This window comes from Xyrauchen texanus, chromosome 11 (genome assembly GCF_025860055.1).
Source record: "Xyrauchen texanus isolate HMW12.3.18 chromosome 11, RBS_HiC_50CHRs, whole genome shotgun sequence".
NCBI classification, from domain to species: domain Eukaryota; kingdom Metazoa; phylum Chordata; class Actinopteri; order Cypriniformes; family Catostomidae; genus Xyrauchen; species Xyrauchen texanus.
In genome coordinates, this window is record NC_068286.1 from 5195468 (window position 1) to 5212496 (window position 17029).

The following is a 17029-nucleotide window of genomic DNA, read 5'->3' on the forward strand; positions in this document are numbered from 1 at the left end:
GGTTGAGACAGAGGAATGTGTCTCCCCCATATAAAAATATAAACTTGAACATCAACTTTTGTAATATAAAAAATATAAGCTAAATGACATTTTCCTATTTTTGTAAACACTTTCACTGCCACAACAAAGATGGCGCTTCACATGCGCCACACGTCATAAGATGACCAATCAGAAGGCGATTTGGCTTCTGTCTAATATCCAATCACAACGCTCCTCCCGTTTCTTGAAACATGTCGCCCATGAAGCTGTGTGTTCCAGGTGCGTTGCTGTTATTAACTTGTTATATTCGCTTGATTTCGGTTTTTTGATATAATAATTTGTAGTGCTTGGTTAATTGCTTTACTTAAGCTCGGTTTGTCATTTCGTGAGCTTTGGTTTTAAGTTCAAAGCAGTTTGATCACAGTGTTCACGTGCAGCACAGTGTAGCATTGCAATGCTTGAGGGCTGATTCATCCGCACGCGCAAAACAGTTGTAAATTATACGTGAAATTATGAACATCAAAACATTTTCGACCGCAATCAACATTTGTCAAAAACTGATACTGATCATTTTTTGATCATATTGACATACTTTGAATAAGTGAAGTTATGGAGGTGTTTTGGGTTTAAAGACTCGTTTGGCGAGCCCTGCCCACCGCCCGGGGCGCGAACGCTGCTGTCATGCATACCTGCCCTGAAACAACTATGAAAACACTCACAAATGTGCCCGTACACGAACTAGAGCTGATGTGTGACTCGAGCTCTGTTTGTGCGGATGTGCCATCAGTTTGTACGAGCAAACATAATCGTGTTTTCTGTCATGCTCTCACAGTGCTAGTGTAGCGGAGAGTTTAAACGCATAAATGAAGCTAGCAAGGGCGTAGAATTGGCTTGAAAATTGGGGGGTTACAGCGTGAAGAATTTACATGTTTCCATTGATCATGGTGTAAATATTGGGGGAATTGTACGTGCTTGTTTTGATTATTGGGGAGGGGGGTCAAATGTACAGGATATTAATTATAGATATCATTAAAATTTCAGTAGTTAAAATTAAAATTCTAATACATGATATTAGCAATGGAGCTACAACCCCAAAAAGGAGAGCTTTGTAAATTATATTCACCCTTTGCTATTTCGAAAGCTCTACAACTGCACATTTTAAGATGTATTACTTTGTGAATTTCATTGTTTTTTAATGTACAGTAATTCAAATCAGATGATTGTGACATGCTCCCAAAAAGTTGGGACAGTGGAAATTTAAGACTAATAACAATTTGACAAGTTACATGTTACGAAAACATGTTAAACGGGTGATGCCATCATGTCATAGTCTATAAGGAGCCTCCAAAAACAGCCGAGTCCTTCAAGAGCAATGATCATTCAAGACTTGTCAATTTGTCAACAGATGCCTCAGCAAATAATCCAGCTCTTTCAGAACAATGTTCCCCTAAAACAAACAAATTGGAAGTATTTTGGGCATTTCACCTTCTACAGTGCACAACATAGTTAAAAGATTCAAGGAATCTGGTAAAAGTTTGGTGCGTAAAGGGCAAGATGAAAACCACTTCTGAACGTACGTGATCTTTGATTCTCAGACGTCACCGTCTTGATAAACCTCATTCATCTGTAGTGGATATCATGAACATGGGCTTGGGATTACTTTAGTAACCTTTGTTAGTGAACGCCACTCGCCGCTGCTTCCACAGATGCTAGTTAAGACTTTAGTGTGTAAAGGAGAAGCTGTACATCATCACTGTCCAGAAGCGCTGTTGACTTCTCTGGACTCGGCCTCATCTCAGATGGACAGTGGAACTGTGTTTTTGGTCCGATGAGTCCACAGTTCAAAGTTTTTGAAAAACACAGCCTTCATGTTCTCCGGGCCAAAGAGGAAAAGGACCATCCAAGCTGTTATTAGCTTCAGGTCCAAAAGCTAGTGTCCGTATGGGCCAGGGGTGTGTCAGTGCCCATGGGCACATCGGTGAGAACACCATGAATGCAGACAGATATGTGAACATTTTGGACCAGCGTTTTCATCAGGACAACTTCAAACCACCTACTGGCCGAATAATCAGATGGGGTGCTAGATTGGCCCGCCCGCAGTCCTGTCCATCTCCATTTGAGTATGTGTGGTGCATTATGAAGTGCATTAGATGGCAACGTACAATTGTGCAGCTGAAGACCTGCATAATGGATGGGGGGAAACTCCACTTTCTAAACTGAACAAACTTGTGTCTTCAGTGCCCAAATGCTCAATATGTTTTATTAGAAGAACTGAAGATGTTTTACAGGTAAACACTCGACTGTCCCAACTTTTTTGGAGCATGTTGCAATCATCTGATTTAAAATTCCTGTACCTTTTAAAAATAGTAATGAAATTCACAAGGTAAAATATCATATAATGTTTAGTCGTAGAGCTTTCAATATAGCAAAGGATTCATTTAAATTACAAATCACTCATTATATTTGTTTATTAGGATTTTTCATACTGTCCCATCTTTTTGGAATTGGGATTGTATTATTCGTGGAAAAAGTTACTTTTTTATTACAGTATTATAGTGAAAACATTTAATTCTTTATCCAAATTTTTTTAATTACATGCAAAAATACCCATTCTTGATATCCAAAATTTAATTTCAACTATTAAATAGTTTTTCTGTAACTGGTTTTTCACGAATATAATTTCATGCACTCCTGTTCAAAACTCAATCACAGAAATGAATTAATTTCATACTAGTTAAAACTCCAGTTTCATATGTACCACTTTCTTTTAAAAACAATAATTTATTATATCATTACATTGTCACTAGTGCGTCCATTCCTTATATATAAAACGTAAGTACAAATAGTTAAAATGCTCATTATTGATATCGATAATTTGGTTTCTACTAGTGGCAATGTTCAGACAGTTATAATGTCATTGTAACTAGTAAGAAAGCTCTTAAGATATCTTCAATTAATTAACATCTGAAATCCATTTCCAGATATATGAAACACCAAATCTAACCGGTCAAAGCACATTTACAGATTTTAAAAATAAGCGTTTTCATTTGCTGGAACTTCGCTTTCCCAGAACTTCCACAATGTGAAGTATTTCCCAGTGAACGTTTACTCGATGAGAAAAGCTGAAGGGAGGAACTTTATATATCGAGAGTTGACTGGTTTGTGAAAATGGTCTCTCTATATTAAACATGGATATTTACTGTTTGAGCAGGTGAAAGGCTGTGCAGTACGGAGGACTGTATCCCCGGTACCGGCACGTACCTACGGCACGGCTACATCTTCGCCTCGCTCGCGGGATATGTGCTGAGAAAGAACGAGGGAGAGGAGGTGTGTTTATTTAGCTATTGCGCAGTCACACTTTGGGGACTTCGAGCCTAATTCAGGCTTCACAACAATCCAATGGAAATTAATGTTATCCAAACTTTTCTTTTTAAGCTCCCGGTTATATCCGTGGTTAGAGAAACGGAAGCACAACTTTTGCCCGATGTTGGTGCCATCGTCACCTGCAAGGTAAGCCACATGAAACGTGACATCATTGGGGCGTTTAGTGAGAAACCGTCATTCCTGTAATCCGGACTGACACGCTTATCTTTTGTGTGTGACTGTCTGTGCCTGTACAGGTGACCAGTATCAACCCACGGTTTGCTAAAGTGCACATATTATACGTTGGGTCAACACCGCTAAAAGATCGGTTTAGAGGCACAATCAGGTAGTCAGTCCTTAATTATGACATTTCTATCCATCAAAGGTCTTTAAGTATGTTTTAAAAGCTTGTGAATATAATCAAAAATGCAATATCAACAACAACAAACATTTTGTTTATTTGTTATCTCCAGGAGAGAAGATGTGAGAGCGACAGAGAAAGATAAGGTGAGTTCATGACAAATGAGGCATATTCATTGTCATAAAACTGCTCTTTAATGACAGAAAATCTGTTTTATTTTTCTCTTCAGGTGGAGACGTACAAGAGCTTTAGGCCAGGTGATATCGTCCTTGCTAAAGTGGTATCCTTTAAATCAAACGTCAAATAATAAAGGAATATTCCGGGTTCAGTATAAGTTCAGCTCAGTCGACAGCATTTGTGGCATAATGTTGATTACCATAAACATTAAATTTGACTTGTCCCTTTTTTGGGGGGTTACTCCCTCTTTCTCTCAATGTGTAACGGCCAATTCCCAATGCGCTCTAAGTCCTTGTGGTGGCGTAGTGACTCGCCTCAATCCACGGAGGATGAATCTCAGTTGCGTCCGCGTCTGAGACTGTCAATCACGCGCATCTTATCACTTGTTGAGCACGTTACCGTGGAGAATAGCATGAAGCCTCCACACGTGCTATATCTCCATGGTAACGTGCTCAACAAGTGATGAGATGCTCGGATCGACGGTTTCGGTGGGGCATATCTCACCACGCGCCCCACCGAGAGCGAGAACCACATTATAGCGACCACGAGGAGGTTACCCCATGTGACTCTACCCTCCCTAGCAACCGGACCAATTTGGTTGCTTAGGAGACCTGGCTGGAGTCACTCACCACACCCTGGATTCGAACTTGTGAACTCCAGGGGTGGTAGCCATCGTCTCTACCACGGAGCTTCCCAGGACCCCATCCAGTGAGGCCCTTACAATGGAGGTTAATAGGACCAATTCGTAAACATTTAAAAAATACTCATGTTTCAAAAGTATAGCCACTAGACGTAAACAATATGTGTGTAAACATAATTTTAGTGCGATAAAATTGCTTCTTTGTAATGTTCGATCCAATTTAACTTTTTCAACTTTGTTGCCGTAATGACATAACGCTGCAAACCCCTAAAAACGTCAATTTAACCCTTTTCAGGTCATTTTTGACCTCAATAACTTTTTATTTTTTCAAAAGTTCAATGCTTGGTGACTTTTCCTAAACTTGTCACCTGAACACACCCAAAATTTGGACTAGATTCGATGAGTCTAGGTTGTTTTATCAAACAGACCCCCATTCGTATTGTTGGGGTCAAATTTGACCCGCCATGGGGAATGAATGGGTGAGACTGTAACACAATAGTTTTTTAATTTATCAAGAATATTAATATCAAGAAATCGGACACAACGCAGAACACACACTGTCATCTCCAATAGAGATCAGCCAATGCATGAAGCACTGAAGCCATCTGCTGGCCATAGATGTCATATAATTGTTATTATTCCAGCCGAAATCACCAGAGACCCCCAAAGCATGACATCATTTGATGTTTTGACCATCTTTCAGTTTACTGAAATTAAGTTTTTTTTAAGTGAATATAACATGAAATGTACTTATTTTATATAAACATGAATGGAGTAATTTAGAGGTAAATAAGGTCAAAAATACTTGGGATGCACCGATATCACTATTCCGATTTCGGATATCTCAGTATCGGCTGATCTGATACCAGTGTTGCATAACCAGTTTAGAATATCTTAAATATCATTATTGTGTGGAATTAATTGAGTACACTTTAACATGAGAAGAAACACAAACCTCTAACTACATATTATTTCAATATAAGCGTATAGATTATTAAGAAACACTTTATTATCACGTATACTGGATAATGTAGCAGCAACAATAACAGTAATTCCAGTCATCAAGTCGGTTTATTATTATTGACTTTTAATTTGAAATACAACAGTAATATATGTATATTGTGCACTTTTTAAACCATCACGCTTTTCTGAACTCTCCAGGACGTCCTGTATGTGTCTGTGGGCAAGGTCACAGTAGTTTAATTCGCTTTAATTCAAATTCTGGTCAAATGTTCCTCCGGTGCTGTTCTAAATGCACATTATAAGTGAACCGAAATATTGAGCATCTACATCTGAGATGTTGTTCTTGAGGAGCGCTCAAATATTGCGCCGTGTGTGTGTGTGTGTGTGTGTGTGAACAGAGCAGCAGCATTCACTAACTTGCTGGCGCTGCACATAATAAATAAATATATAATAAACAGCGTTTTGTGATTCACAGCTGTCGCACGTCTTCAAGAGGCTTTGAATAAAATGCATGAGTCACATGAACATCTTTAATGGTGTTTTTATGGTTCTTTTATGTCATTGTTTGAGCTCGACAGTAACGAACACGAGTAACACACAGTATTGGATTTGGATCGGGCTCATCAGTCCGGATCGGTGCATCCCTAAAAAATACCATAAAATCCCCAAAGAAATGCAGAACGTTGTGTTTTTTTACTTTCGTGATGAAGATGGTGTTATTCAATTTCCACTTGTGATGTTTCTTTTTGTAGCTATCAACATAGTCACAAATGCTTGTATTGAACCCAATATATTAGTAATATACTATATATCTCCTGTAAACGTTACTACCGGTACTCTAATATCCAGAATGTGTAACTGATGACCCTTGACCTTGGCTGTCAGATCTCTTTGGGTGACGTGCAGTCGAACTACCTGCTAACCACAGCGGAGAATGAGTTGGGTGTGGTCGTGGCCCACAGTGAGGCAGGTGAGCGGGTTTCTATATGTTTAGAGCGTTCTATGATGATATCAAATGTCTGATAATTTGAACACTTTCTTAAATCTTCACGCAGGTGCACAGATGGTGCCCATCAGCTGGTGCGAGATGCAGTGTCCTCGCACACACGCAAAAGAGTTTCGCAAGGTTGCGCGGGTACAGCCGGAGTATCTGCAGGCCTGAGCCACGCCCACCACACCCTTTAACCACACCCACTGGAACACACAGCTTCGAAGACACGCCCTCCTGCTTTACTCATGCACAATTCTCAGCCAAATAATGGCGTTTGGAATTCTGTAGATCAGTTGAATCTATTCTTCCACACTGCCTTTGAATTACGCATTATTCAGAATATAGTATTCTGGCATTCGTGATGCTCTCGGTGCGATTACAGTACAACATGTGTTCAACTGTTGTAGAGCCTCTAGAAGTGTTGCAGAACATGAGGAATTGTGTAAACGGTCTTCTGTTACCCTGAATGTCCAACGTTGAGAGCTTGTGTAAACACAAATGTACACCGTTGGAACAAATTATGGGTGAATCTCAACATGTCCAAGTCCCACTTCACCCCAAAATCTAAATATAATTCCAATATTGATAATTTCAATAAACAATTTTATACATTTCTCACCCAAATTCTCATCACCGTTGAATTTCATTAAGCAGAATATTTCTTTTCTTTTGGATTTAGTGGTGAAATGTGACCTACAGAGTTTGTGATGTTTCACAACGGGATTTTGAAGTAAAGTTTGAGTGCTAACGTGTGGCGGCACTGTTTTCAAACGCATAAAGCGCATGATAGTCATTGAAAGCACTTGTTTTCTCTTGCTGCTTTTATTCAGAATATTTGAAAATGTGTCTATGATGCTTTCCTTATTCTGTCCTTTTGTCTGTAAACGTTTGAGGTCATGTTTACAAGAGACAAAAAAAATAAAGTGTTTTATAGAATACAAATTTAGCGCCATTGTGTCATTTTAGTTTGCTATAAAGACTGAGAAACTTTGCACTTACAGGAAAATTCTGTGTTCATTACAAGTTCAGCTCAATCGACAGTATTTGTGGCATAATATTGATTACCCTAAAAGTTAATTTTGACTCGTCCCTCCGATTCTTTAAACAAAGCAGAAATCCGTGTTACTGTGAGACATGTTCAATGGAAGTGAGTGGGGGCCAATTTTTGAAGGTTAAAATACTATTTCTAAAGTATTTCAAGACATTATATCTGTGTTAACATGATTTTAGCGTGCTACAATTTCTTACAATTTTACAACTTGGTTGCCAAGACGATGTTATGTCAACAAACCCTAAAATTACTGTAAAAAAGTATGTAAACAACTTAAAAGCTCAAGTAATATACAAGATTAACAGAAGAATTAATGCAAGTGGTTTTATAACATGATAAGCTTCACATTTCTGCATTTAAACTTTATAACAATTGTCCCCATTGACTTCCATTGTAAGTGCCTCATCGTGACTCGTGTTTTGCTTTTTTTATTTAAAGAAAAGTAAGGACAAGTAGAAATAAATTTTTGTGGTATTCAACATCATGCCAAAAATGCTGTGGATTGAATTTGTATTGAACCCGGAATATTCCTTTAAGAGTTTACCGCCATATCAAATTACATCATCTGCACTTTCACAAATCTCAAAAGCATAATGCATATGATTATATAACTCTTTGTGATTGAGTGCCTTTTTACTATACCTACAATTGTTATATGAACAACAGGAATTATAGATTTAAACGGGCTGTACGTGATTTTAGCCGTTGGGACTTCGACGACACCAGCCGTTTATACGCGTTGAATTTTAGCGCCAATTGTACAAAGGGGCCTCAGATTGTTCCTGGCAGGCAGTTGAAGGTCTAACCCCGCCCCCACCCTAATCCTAACCAAATGGTGCCTGTAAGACTGAGAAGCCTGCCAGGAACAACGCATAGCACCTGTATGTCATCGCGAATTTTTAGCGGGTTGAGTTAGCCACGCCCCCTCTTGATTAGCTAAACATGTTCTGCCCGCGACATTTCGCCGCTGTTTACCAAGACTGGGGCAGTTAAAGAGACAGGTGTGATATTTCATCCCATCTATTTCAATTATATCTGACATATAATAAGGACGTTTTCAGCATGTAAATTTAATAATAATATAAAATAAATATCACTAACACGATAAAATGAACATCACTTCCTTAAACCATCTTTAAATGGTTTGTTTTCAAAGTTTTTCTCTTATGTGAAACTGTATTTATGAACATTTTAGTAAATATTGCATAAAACAAGTGTTTGTTCCACTTTAGAAATGTTGTGTACATCTGATTTGCTGTTGTAAAATTGTATTATGTTTATCAGCATTTATATCGGCCATCCTGCTCTATACATGTCAGCCATTGAATATCCCATCTCGGTTGACCACTAGTTATAATGACTTATTAGGAAAGTGCTTCTGGAATCTTATAATACAAAGATGTTATTTAGACCTCAAAGTTAACAGATATGGACCAAAATCTGCCAAACTCCAGTTTTGGGGTCTCTAAAATTGTAATTAATTGTAATGAACCAATTGCTGTGTATTTGTTTTTTTGTTCTGCGTGAATCGTGATTTTCATTATTCAGTGACTGGTTGGTTAGAGACGTAAACACATCAATAATGTGCCAGCTAACAGCTGGATTAATATAACGTATTTGCCTTTCGTGTGCACGACACAACAATGAAGAGACACTTCTTATTCGTATCATTTATTTTGAAATATAAACATTAAATATAGCCAGAAATACAACCATTTCAAGTTTGTGCAAGTCATGAAATCTCCACTTGATAAAGCGAAATGCAAACACATCTTTCACCCTGTTCAGACATAACCATTACAATAGTGATGCTATGTGTATACCTTAAACTGTGCAAAGGATTATGGTCAATAAGCGTGCAAAGTTTGGTGAAAGAGTCACATTTATTTGTGATATCAAAACAAACAAACAAGCAAACAAACAAAAAAAAGATGCAGTTTAAAAAGAGACCAATTTAACAATTTCATACAAGTTTAAATACGCAAATTAAGTTATTTAAAGGGATAGTTCACCCACTCACATAAAAAAATTATGTAAAGGCATAATAAAAATAATCCATAATACTCCAGTGGTTTAATCCATGTCTTCTGAAGTGCTATGATAAGTGTGAGTGAGAAACAGATCAATAATTACGTCCTTTTTTACTATAAATCTCCATCTATGACCAGCACCAACCAGTAGGTGGCGATATGCACAAAGAATGCTAATGGCCAAAAAGCAAAAGAAGAAGAATGTGAAAGTGAAAGTGGAGATTTATAGTAAAAGAGGACATAAATATTGATCTGTTTCTCACTCACACCTATCATATGACTTCTGAAGACATGGATTAAACCACTGGAGTCGTATGGATTACTTTTATGCTGCATTTATGTGCTTTATGGAGCTTCAAAGTTTTAGTCACCATTCACTTGCATTGTGAAATATTCTTGTAAAAATCTTAATTTGTGTTCAGTAGAAGAAAGAAAGTCGCTCATCTGGGATGGCATGAGGGTGAGTAAATGATGAGAGGATTCTATTTTTTGGGTGTACTGTCCCTTTAAATAAAGAGATATAGAAAGAAATAGACTTTGATTATATTTTTAAAAGTGGAAAGCAGGAATATTTGCATTAACTATAAGGCTAGGAATGAATTAATACTCTCTCGTTTTTTACTCCATTACTGTTGTTCTCTTTCCCTCTTTAATTCACTTCTCTCTTTGATTATGTAAATAAATACAGGCCCTCATCAGTGTGTGATTTAATCTGAACACTTTCTGTCATTTGTCCAAAGTGCTTTGAAGGTGAGCCACTTAACAGCCGAAGTGATTCATTATTTGCATTAAACAAAATTGTAAAAATACTGCAGGATCTGGCCCGCCCCCTGTCAGACTGCTCAAACAAATAGAGCAATGTTTTGATAGCGCCACAGTGTTTACACTTTTTGTGGGCATTAACCTACAAATAACTTATCACAGTTGACTCTGAGCAGAAAATATTTTAGCCTGCTCCCCACATTGAGAACCTTTAACTTTTATAACAAAATCATTTCCAAATGATCAATATGGAACCTCATTAAAGTCCCTTTTGACTCTGTTAAGTCACCCAAAGTGCCGTCTTCATGAGGGAGAAGGGGATGTTATTGCTACGGCAACCACTCTCACCACAGATGCCTCCCTGTGAAGTTTGGAGGGGCAGATGGGATCTGAAACACAAAATGTGAGGTGCATTATATTTGGGTGTTTGTGTCTCTGTGCAGTTTCATTGACACAAACAGATGTCACTGTTCCTGGTTCATTTCTTTTTGGCATAATGTTCATAACCACCGAAAATGATCTCAACTCGTCCCTCAGATCGTAACTAAACAAAAATCATGTTTACAGTAATGTACATAAAATAGCAGTCTATGCGGCCAGCTCATATTCTGTTAAAACACTTGAATTATTCCGTAAAAACCTGTTTATTCTTTAAGCTTTAAATTTGTCTATATTGTACTTTTTGAGATTGGACTACTTTTCTAGGAAGCTGAAGCTCTGTTTGTGCACTGTAGACATAATTTCTGTGGGTGGAGTTTACTGGTATCCTTATGCACATCATGTAAAGGAGAAGCTCATCCAAAATGAAATCCTCTCATCATTTACTCACCCTCATGCTGTCCCAGATGTATTTGATCTTCTTTCTTCTGCAGAACACAAATTAAGATTTTTAGGAGAGTATTTCAGCTCTGTAGGTCCATACAAGGCAAGTGAATGGTGACCAGAACTTTGAAGCTCCAAAAAACACATAAAAGCAGCATAAAAGTAATTCATACGACTCCAGTGGTTTAATCCATATGTTCAGAAACTATATGATAAGTGTGGGTGAGAAACAGATCAATATTTAAGTCCTTTTTTACTATTAATTCTCCTCCCTGCCCAGTAAGTGGCGATATGCACAAAAAATGTGAATCGCCAGAAACACAAGAAGAAGTATGCGAAAGTGAAAGCGGAGATTTATAGTAAAAGAGGATTTAAATATTGATCTGTTACTCACTCCTATCATATCACTTCTGAAGACATGGATTAAACCACTGGAGTCGAATGGATTACTTTTATGCTGCATTTATGTGCTTTATGGAGCTTTAAAGTTCTGGCCACCATTCACTTGCATTGTGTGGAGCAACAGAGCTGAGATATTTGTCTAAAAATATGAATTTGTGTTCAGCAGAAGAAAGAGTCACAAACATCTAGAATGGCATGAGAGTGAGTAAATGTTGAGAGAATTTCCATATTTGGGTGAACTGTCCCTTGTGGTAATACCTTTGAAAGTGTGTGTTTACCTTACCACATGTCAATCAACATATACCAAAAATGCTGTTGATAGACCTTAGCGTGTTCTGAAACATGTGTGTGTGTGCATGTTTTCACCATAACACACACTCACCGTTCCTGCATTCATGAGCAAGGCCATCTCAGTGGGCTGATAAACATGACTGCGAAATGGCACAGCGGGTCGTATCAATCCGTTATGGAAACCTCCAGCCTGCAGAACTGCAAAAAACACCATAAACCAGAGAGACCAACACGCACAAATGTACACTCAGAAATAAACGCATGTGTTTGTCAGTACCTGCACTGTGCTCCTCTACAGAGTACGCCTGACTCTCTGTGTACGGAGCTCTGGGATTGGTCGGCCGCTCGTCGTCATGGTAACCCTGCAGTGTTGTAAGCTGAGGGGCATCGTAGTAGTTTTGCCCCATGTCTGCATTCCTCTGAGCGGCTGGACGCAAACACAGGTGGGCTTCTGGAATGGCATGAAATAACAACAGCACCCACCCCTCTGTTACCAAGGCAACTGCCAGTGCTGGCTCATCCCAGTCCTTCGCAACGTTCACGATGGCAGCGTTGCCATAGAGATACAGCCCGAGCCAGGCGACCCAGAGGAGAAGAGACGAAAGACACGAGAGAAAGAGCCAGACGCCGTTACACCTCCATTTCATCCTTTTCCGGTTTGACTCCTCCCTGTTGCCCCCTCCGCACAGCACAACGGCCAACGACAACACAGTAGCCGCCAGCAACAATGCTAGAGCATAGCTACACACTAGCACAAAGTCAAAAGGGAGGTAATCACATGCTGCATGTCCCTCCCGGACCACCGTAAGCAACAGCCACTCTCCAGCGATGACACCCTGGACCGCGGTGAGTGCGAACGCCACCCCGGCGAGACAGCTCCCAGCTGGGCTCCGCCTTCCCATGGCTAGCTTCTTCAGTCGCACCCCCTGCACCAACAAACACGAGAAACATAGCGCAAACAGCACCCCCCAGAGCCCACGTCGAACCACGCAGAGCACCTCGCCACGCCCCACCAGGAAGACCAGCGATAAGCTAAAAAGACCCACCGTTCCGGCCAATAGGAGGAGGAGGGGGCCCACGCCGCATCGCTTCTTTGGTTCCGTTACCGTTTTTAGTTTAGCAAGGAGAATCGCAATTAAAATCAATGCCGATACAGTACCACCGCACGCTATGGCTTCTAAAACTACTCCCCAAACAGACTCCAGGTCGCACAGAACTCTGTAGGGCGTGTCGACGGCAGTGCCACACCCTCGAGGAGGGGGCAGGGCTGTAACTTTGGGTTGCTCCTCAAGAGCGCAGCAGCCAATCAGAGAGAGAATGAAGATAAGGGTGGGCCGTAGAGCCATGGCTGTAAAAGAAAAGAGAAAATCAATGCTGAATACAATGAATAAAACACTCAACGCTTCCTTTAAAATGCCCCCGCGACAACAGAACGCATCAGCCCGGTTGCGGAAGTAAAAACCCCATTCATTTCTCAATAACTTAAAGACACTAAATACTGTAAACCTTTAAAGACAGACATACCGTGAGCTCTAAGGCTGTTAAACAAATCATGTTTAAAGGAGCAATATGTAACATTGACATCAAGCATTTAAAATGGGTACTGCAGTCCACATTCAAAATATTGGAGAGAGTTGCCTCCCCAGACTCGAAGCTCACTCGGATTGCCAGGTTGAGGACACGCAGCAGGAATGAGTATACTGACAATGGCAAGTGACGAGCCTTACACTGAGTTGATCAGCTAATGTATACGTTTGCAATGTTTTTATTGTTTGCAAATTATAAACCAGCTCATGTGGATTTTTGATATCTCTGTCAGTGTAAGCTAGGTGTCGAAATACTATTGGGAAATGGGCAGTGGGCGGGATCACGCAAGCCAAAACACAAACAGAACTTCCGGCCCATTTCAAAGTAGAATATTCTGACTGTAGCATTGTTATCGGAGAAGCCAGTATTTCAATTTAGCATGATTTATATATTACATATTGCACCTTTAATTGAGCAATGTCTGGTGAGGAACTACACTACCCATAATTCTGAAGGGAAATAATCCACCAATCAGAGAATCGCAGGAAATGAAGCTCATCAAAAGAGCTCTGCAGCAACCGTCCACTCCCTTGATGCACTGCGAATGACACAATTAAGTCAGTCTCATGACTACTTAAGTATTTGTATTTTGCAATAAACTTACAGTACAATATATAGTTTCTTTGCTTATAATGAACGACTTTAAATCAATAGTTTTATATTTTTCCACCATTTGATTACATCATTCGCAATGCTTCATGGGATTGTAGTTCATGTCTTCATTAGGTCGTTAAGTGCACTGTCCTGTACCTTTGTCTTTTTATCCGATATTCAAACACTTTGTGCTTCAAATCAAAGTTTTTAATGTTGTGATTCACCTTGGTACAGGTTGGCTTTGTTCATAGTTTAGAACCACTGATGTATATATATATATATAGAACTGGATTGCTGACTATTAGTTAAATTCTTTATATTTAAAGTGTTTGATGAAGCTAAAATATGTCATAATGTATCATGGAGGGGTGGTGGCGTAGTGGGCTAAAGCACATCACTGGTAATCAGAAGGTCACTGGTTCGATCCCCACAGCCACCACCATTGTGTCCTTGAGTAAGGCACTTAACTCCAGGTTGCTCGGAGGGATTGTCCCTGTAATAAGTGCACTGTAAGTCACTTTGGATAAAAGCGTCTGCCAAATGCATAAATGTAAATGTAAATCATTACCCCTTTAAATATATGCATGTTTACACATTTATTACACATATTGTTACATTCGTATTTGTTGTATGTATAATTTATAGTAATTACATTGAGTTTACATTCTGTATAACAAACATTAAAATGGTACTGTCTCTTTAAGAACAGGGGCTGTTCAACCTGTTTCCATTGAGCGGTTACTTTATCACAACTGTGCTGTATGTTTGAGTTAATCTGAGGATCTCAACCTTGAAAGGGGGGGCCCTAAAATAAAATTGGCCCCGGGGCCATTGCGAGTCATAATCCGCCCCTGTATATATTTCAGTGCTTAAAACCATATGGGAAAATTATTATGGGAAAAATACTAGCACTGTTGCGCTCTGTTTTCTCTGTAATGATAAAAAAAAACTATTAATAAATACACCCAAAACACTCAAGCTAACTATTTAGCAACGTCCTGGAAACAACCCTTAAAAAGTTGTCTTTGTGACCATACATTATTGAAGACATCCTCACTATGCAACTTTTGCACAGTACTGCACATCTCCGAGATTAACAAACATTATAGAACACAAACGCCTCAAAGACATCTGCTGAATGTCTTATAGACGTCCGAGAGGAATCTGCTCATTGCAGATGAGCAAACGACCTAAACGAGACGTCCTGCAGATGTCCATTAGTTGCTATGGCAACCAGAGGCGCGCGTGGGCTGGCCGAGATGGAGCCGCGCGCAATTTATATAAAGAACAGAAACACACGCACACACTCACAGACACACAGACACACAACTCCAGGGCTCGTTTCATCGTTCAACAGCACAATCACGACTAACTGCAAAGGTAAAATCAAAATGTGCAGAAAACGCGTAAATATCATGATAACAGTGCTTTCACGCGCACGCGGACTTTATATAAACCACATCAAAACATTGACAACAGTGGATAAAATACGTGTTACTCACCTCGCAAGTGCAGATTTTGTTAGATAAAGCCTTAAAAGCACAAGTCTGGATTTATGTGTTCAAATGGCTTCTTCGCGTCTTTTGACGTGTACGCACTCCTTTAACGACATGGCAACCAAACGCAGCCTTTCCTCGCGTGTCTTCCGGTTTATTAGTCGAACAACTGTGACAGCAAAGCCAGAAATTGTCCCTGATGTGCACCAGGCAGTTTCACACCTACACACTACCATACATCTGTGAGAGAGCCTTTCTTTTCTTTTCTCTCCTTCAGTCTCTTGCGTTGAGTGTCCCGATAATGCGTCTCTTGTATTGGAGAGCTGTTGTCCCTGTACTTGTCCCCTGCTGTCTCCTCTTGTGGGTAACATTCACATCTGATTCAATATAGACTGCACTGGACTGTTGTGGTCCACCGTTTCATGCATCCATCTCAGAATTACTTCTGTCATTCAGAACCTATAATTAAACCAACTCCACAAACTCCTCAGGACACAAGAGTCGTGCTGGTCACACTGTCCAGATGATCCAGATGTCTTCTGGCCTAATGATTTCCATTCATACATCTATGAGTCCTGTGGGTGCTGTAGCCCAAACACACACATGCAGCCCGGTGTGTGTCCACGGGGAATGTCTTAAGGGAGTCTTATGCAATGAAGATCTCAGCGCTTCAGGTCATCCGTGTGTCTTACTGTAGTGTGTGTGTGTGTGTGTGTGTGTGTGTGTGTGTGTGTCTCTTTAAGTAGCCTTCAGATAATCCTATCCAGTGGAGCAGTGAGCCATCAGAGTATTAACAACACTCTCCTCCACACACATACACACGCAGGGGCGCAACTACCCAATTCTGGGGATGAATGTGAAATCACAATTTGCGCCCCCTTGACCAATGTTGCGTGGGTTGGGGGAGCTATGCGTCTCATTCATTGTATATACACCGACCAGCCACAACATTAAAACCACCTGCCTAGTATTGTGTAGATGCCCCTCATGCCACCAAAACAGCACCAACCCGGGTTACCTTAGGTCTGGCACCAACAATCATCCATGCAATTATCTAATCAGCCAATTGTGTGGTAGCTGTGCATAAAATCATGCATATACGGGTCAGGAGCTTCAGTTAATGTTCACATCAACCATCAGAATGGGGAAAACAGAATGCTAACACGGTACCCTCCTCCACCCCACCATCACCTGTTGAGTCCTGTTCTGCATGGGGGTATGCTGTTCTGAGATGCGGGTTGGTGCTGTTTTGGCGGCATGAGGGGCACCTACACAATATTAGGCAGGTGATTTTAATGAGAGATAAATCATTGCTAATGAACATGGTTCTCGACTTTTAAAAGTGAGGAGAAAAGGCGTCCCGTATATTTTGCTGTTGCACGCCCAATCAATCTGAATTGGTGTCTTAGCACAAATTTATCGGTCACTCGCCAAATTAGGTAGATGCCAACATGGACAGGCCCTCATCCTTGAAAACCTTAAAAGAAATGATAAATTGTGTTGATGTTCAAAGTCCAAAA

The 17029-nt window shown here is 40.0% G+C and overlaps 2 protein-coding genes across 2 annotated transcripts; one reads left to right on the top strand and one right to left on the bottom strand.

Moving 5' to 3' along the window:
• Positions 1–215: 215 nt before the first annotated feature.
• Positions 216–7410, top strand: LOC127651627 (exosome complex component CSL4-like). Its single transcript, XM_052137559.1, has 8 exons — positions 216–258; positions 3191–3306; positions 3415–3489; positions 3600–3688; positions 3816–3849; positions 3933–3983; positions 6369–6453; positions 6539–7410. Exons 1-8 carry the CDS (start codon positions 231–233, stop codon positions 6643–6645), a joined length of 585 nt encoding a protein of 194 aa, XP_051993519.1. The 5' UTR covers positions 216–230; the 3' UTR covers positions 6646–7410.
• Positions 7411–9192: 1782 nt separating this feature from the next.
• LOC127651716 (G-protein coupled receptor family C group 5 member B-like) lies at positions 9193–16651 on the bottom strand. The gene is made up of 4 exons (XM_052137681.1): positions 15516–16651; positions 12110–13180; positions 11924–12030; positions 9193–10706 (listed from the first exon to the last, which is right to left on the bottom strand). Exons 2-4 carry the CDS (start codon positions 13176–13178, stop codon positions 10662–10664), a joined length of 1221 nt encoding a protein of 406 aa, XP_051993641.1. The 5' UTR covers positions 13179–13180; positions 15516–16651; the 3' UTR covers positions 9193–10661.
• Positions 16652–17029: the final 378 nt, after the last annotated feature.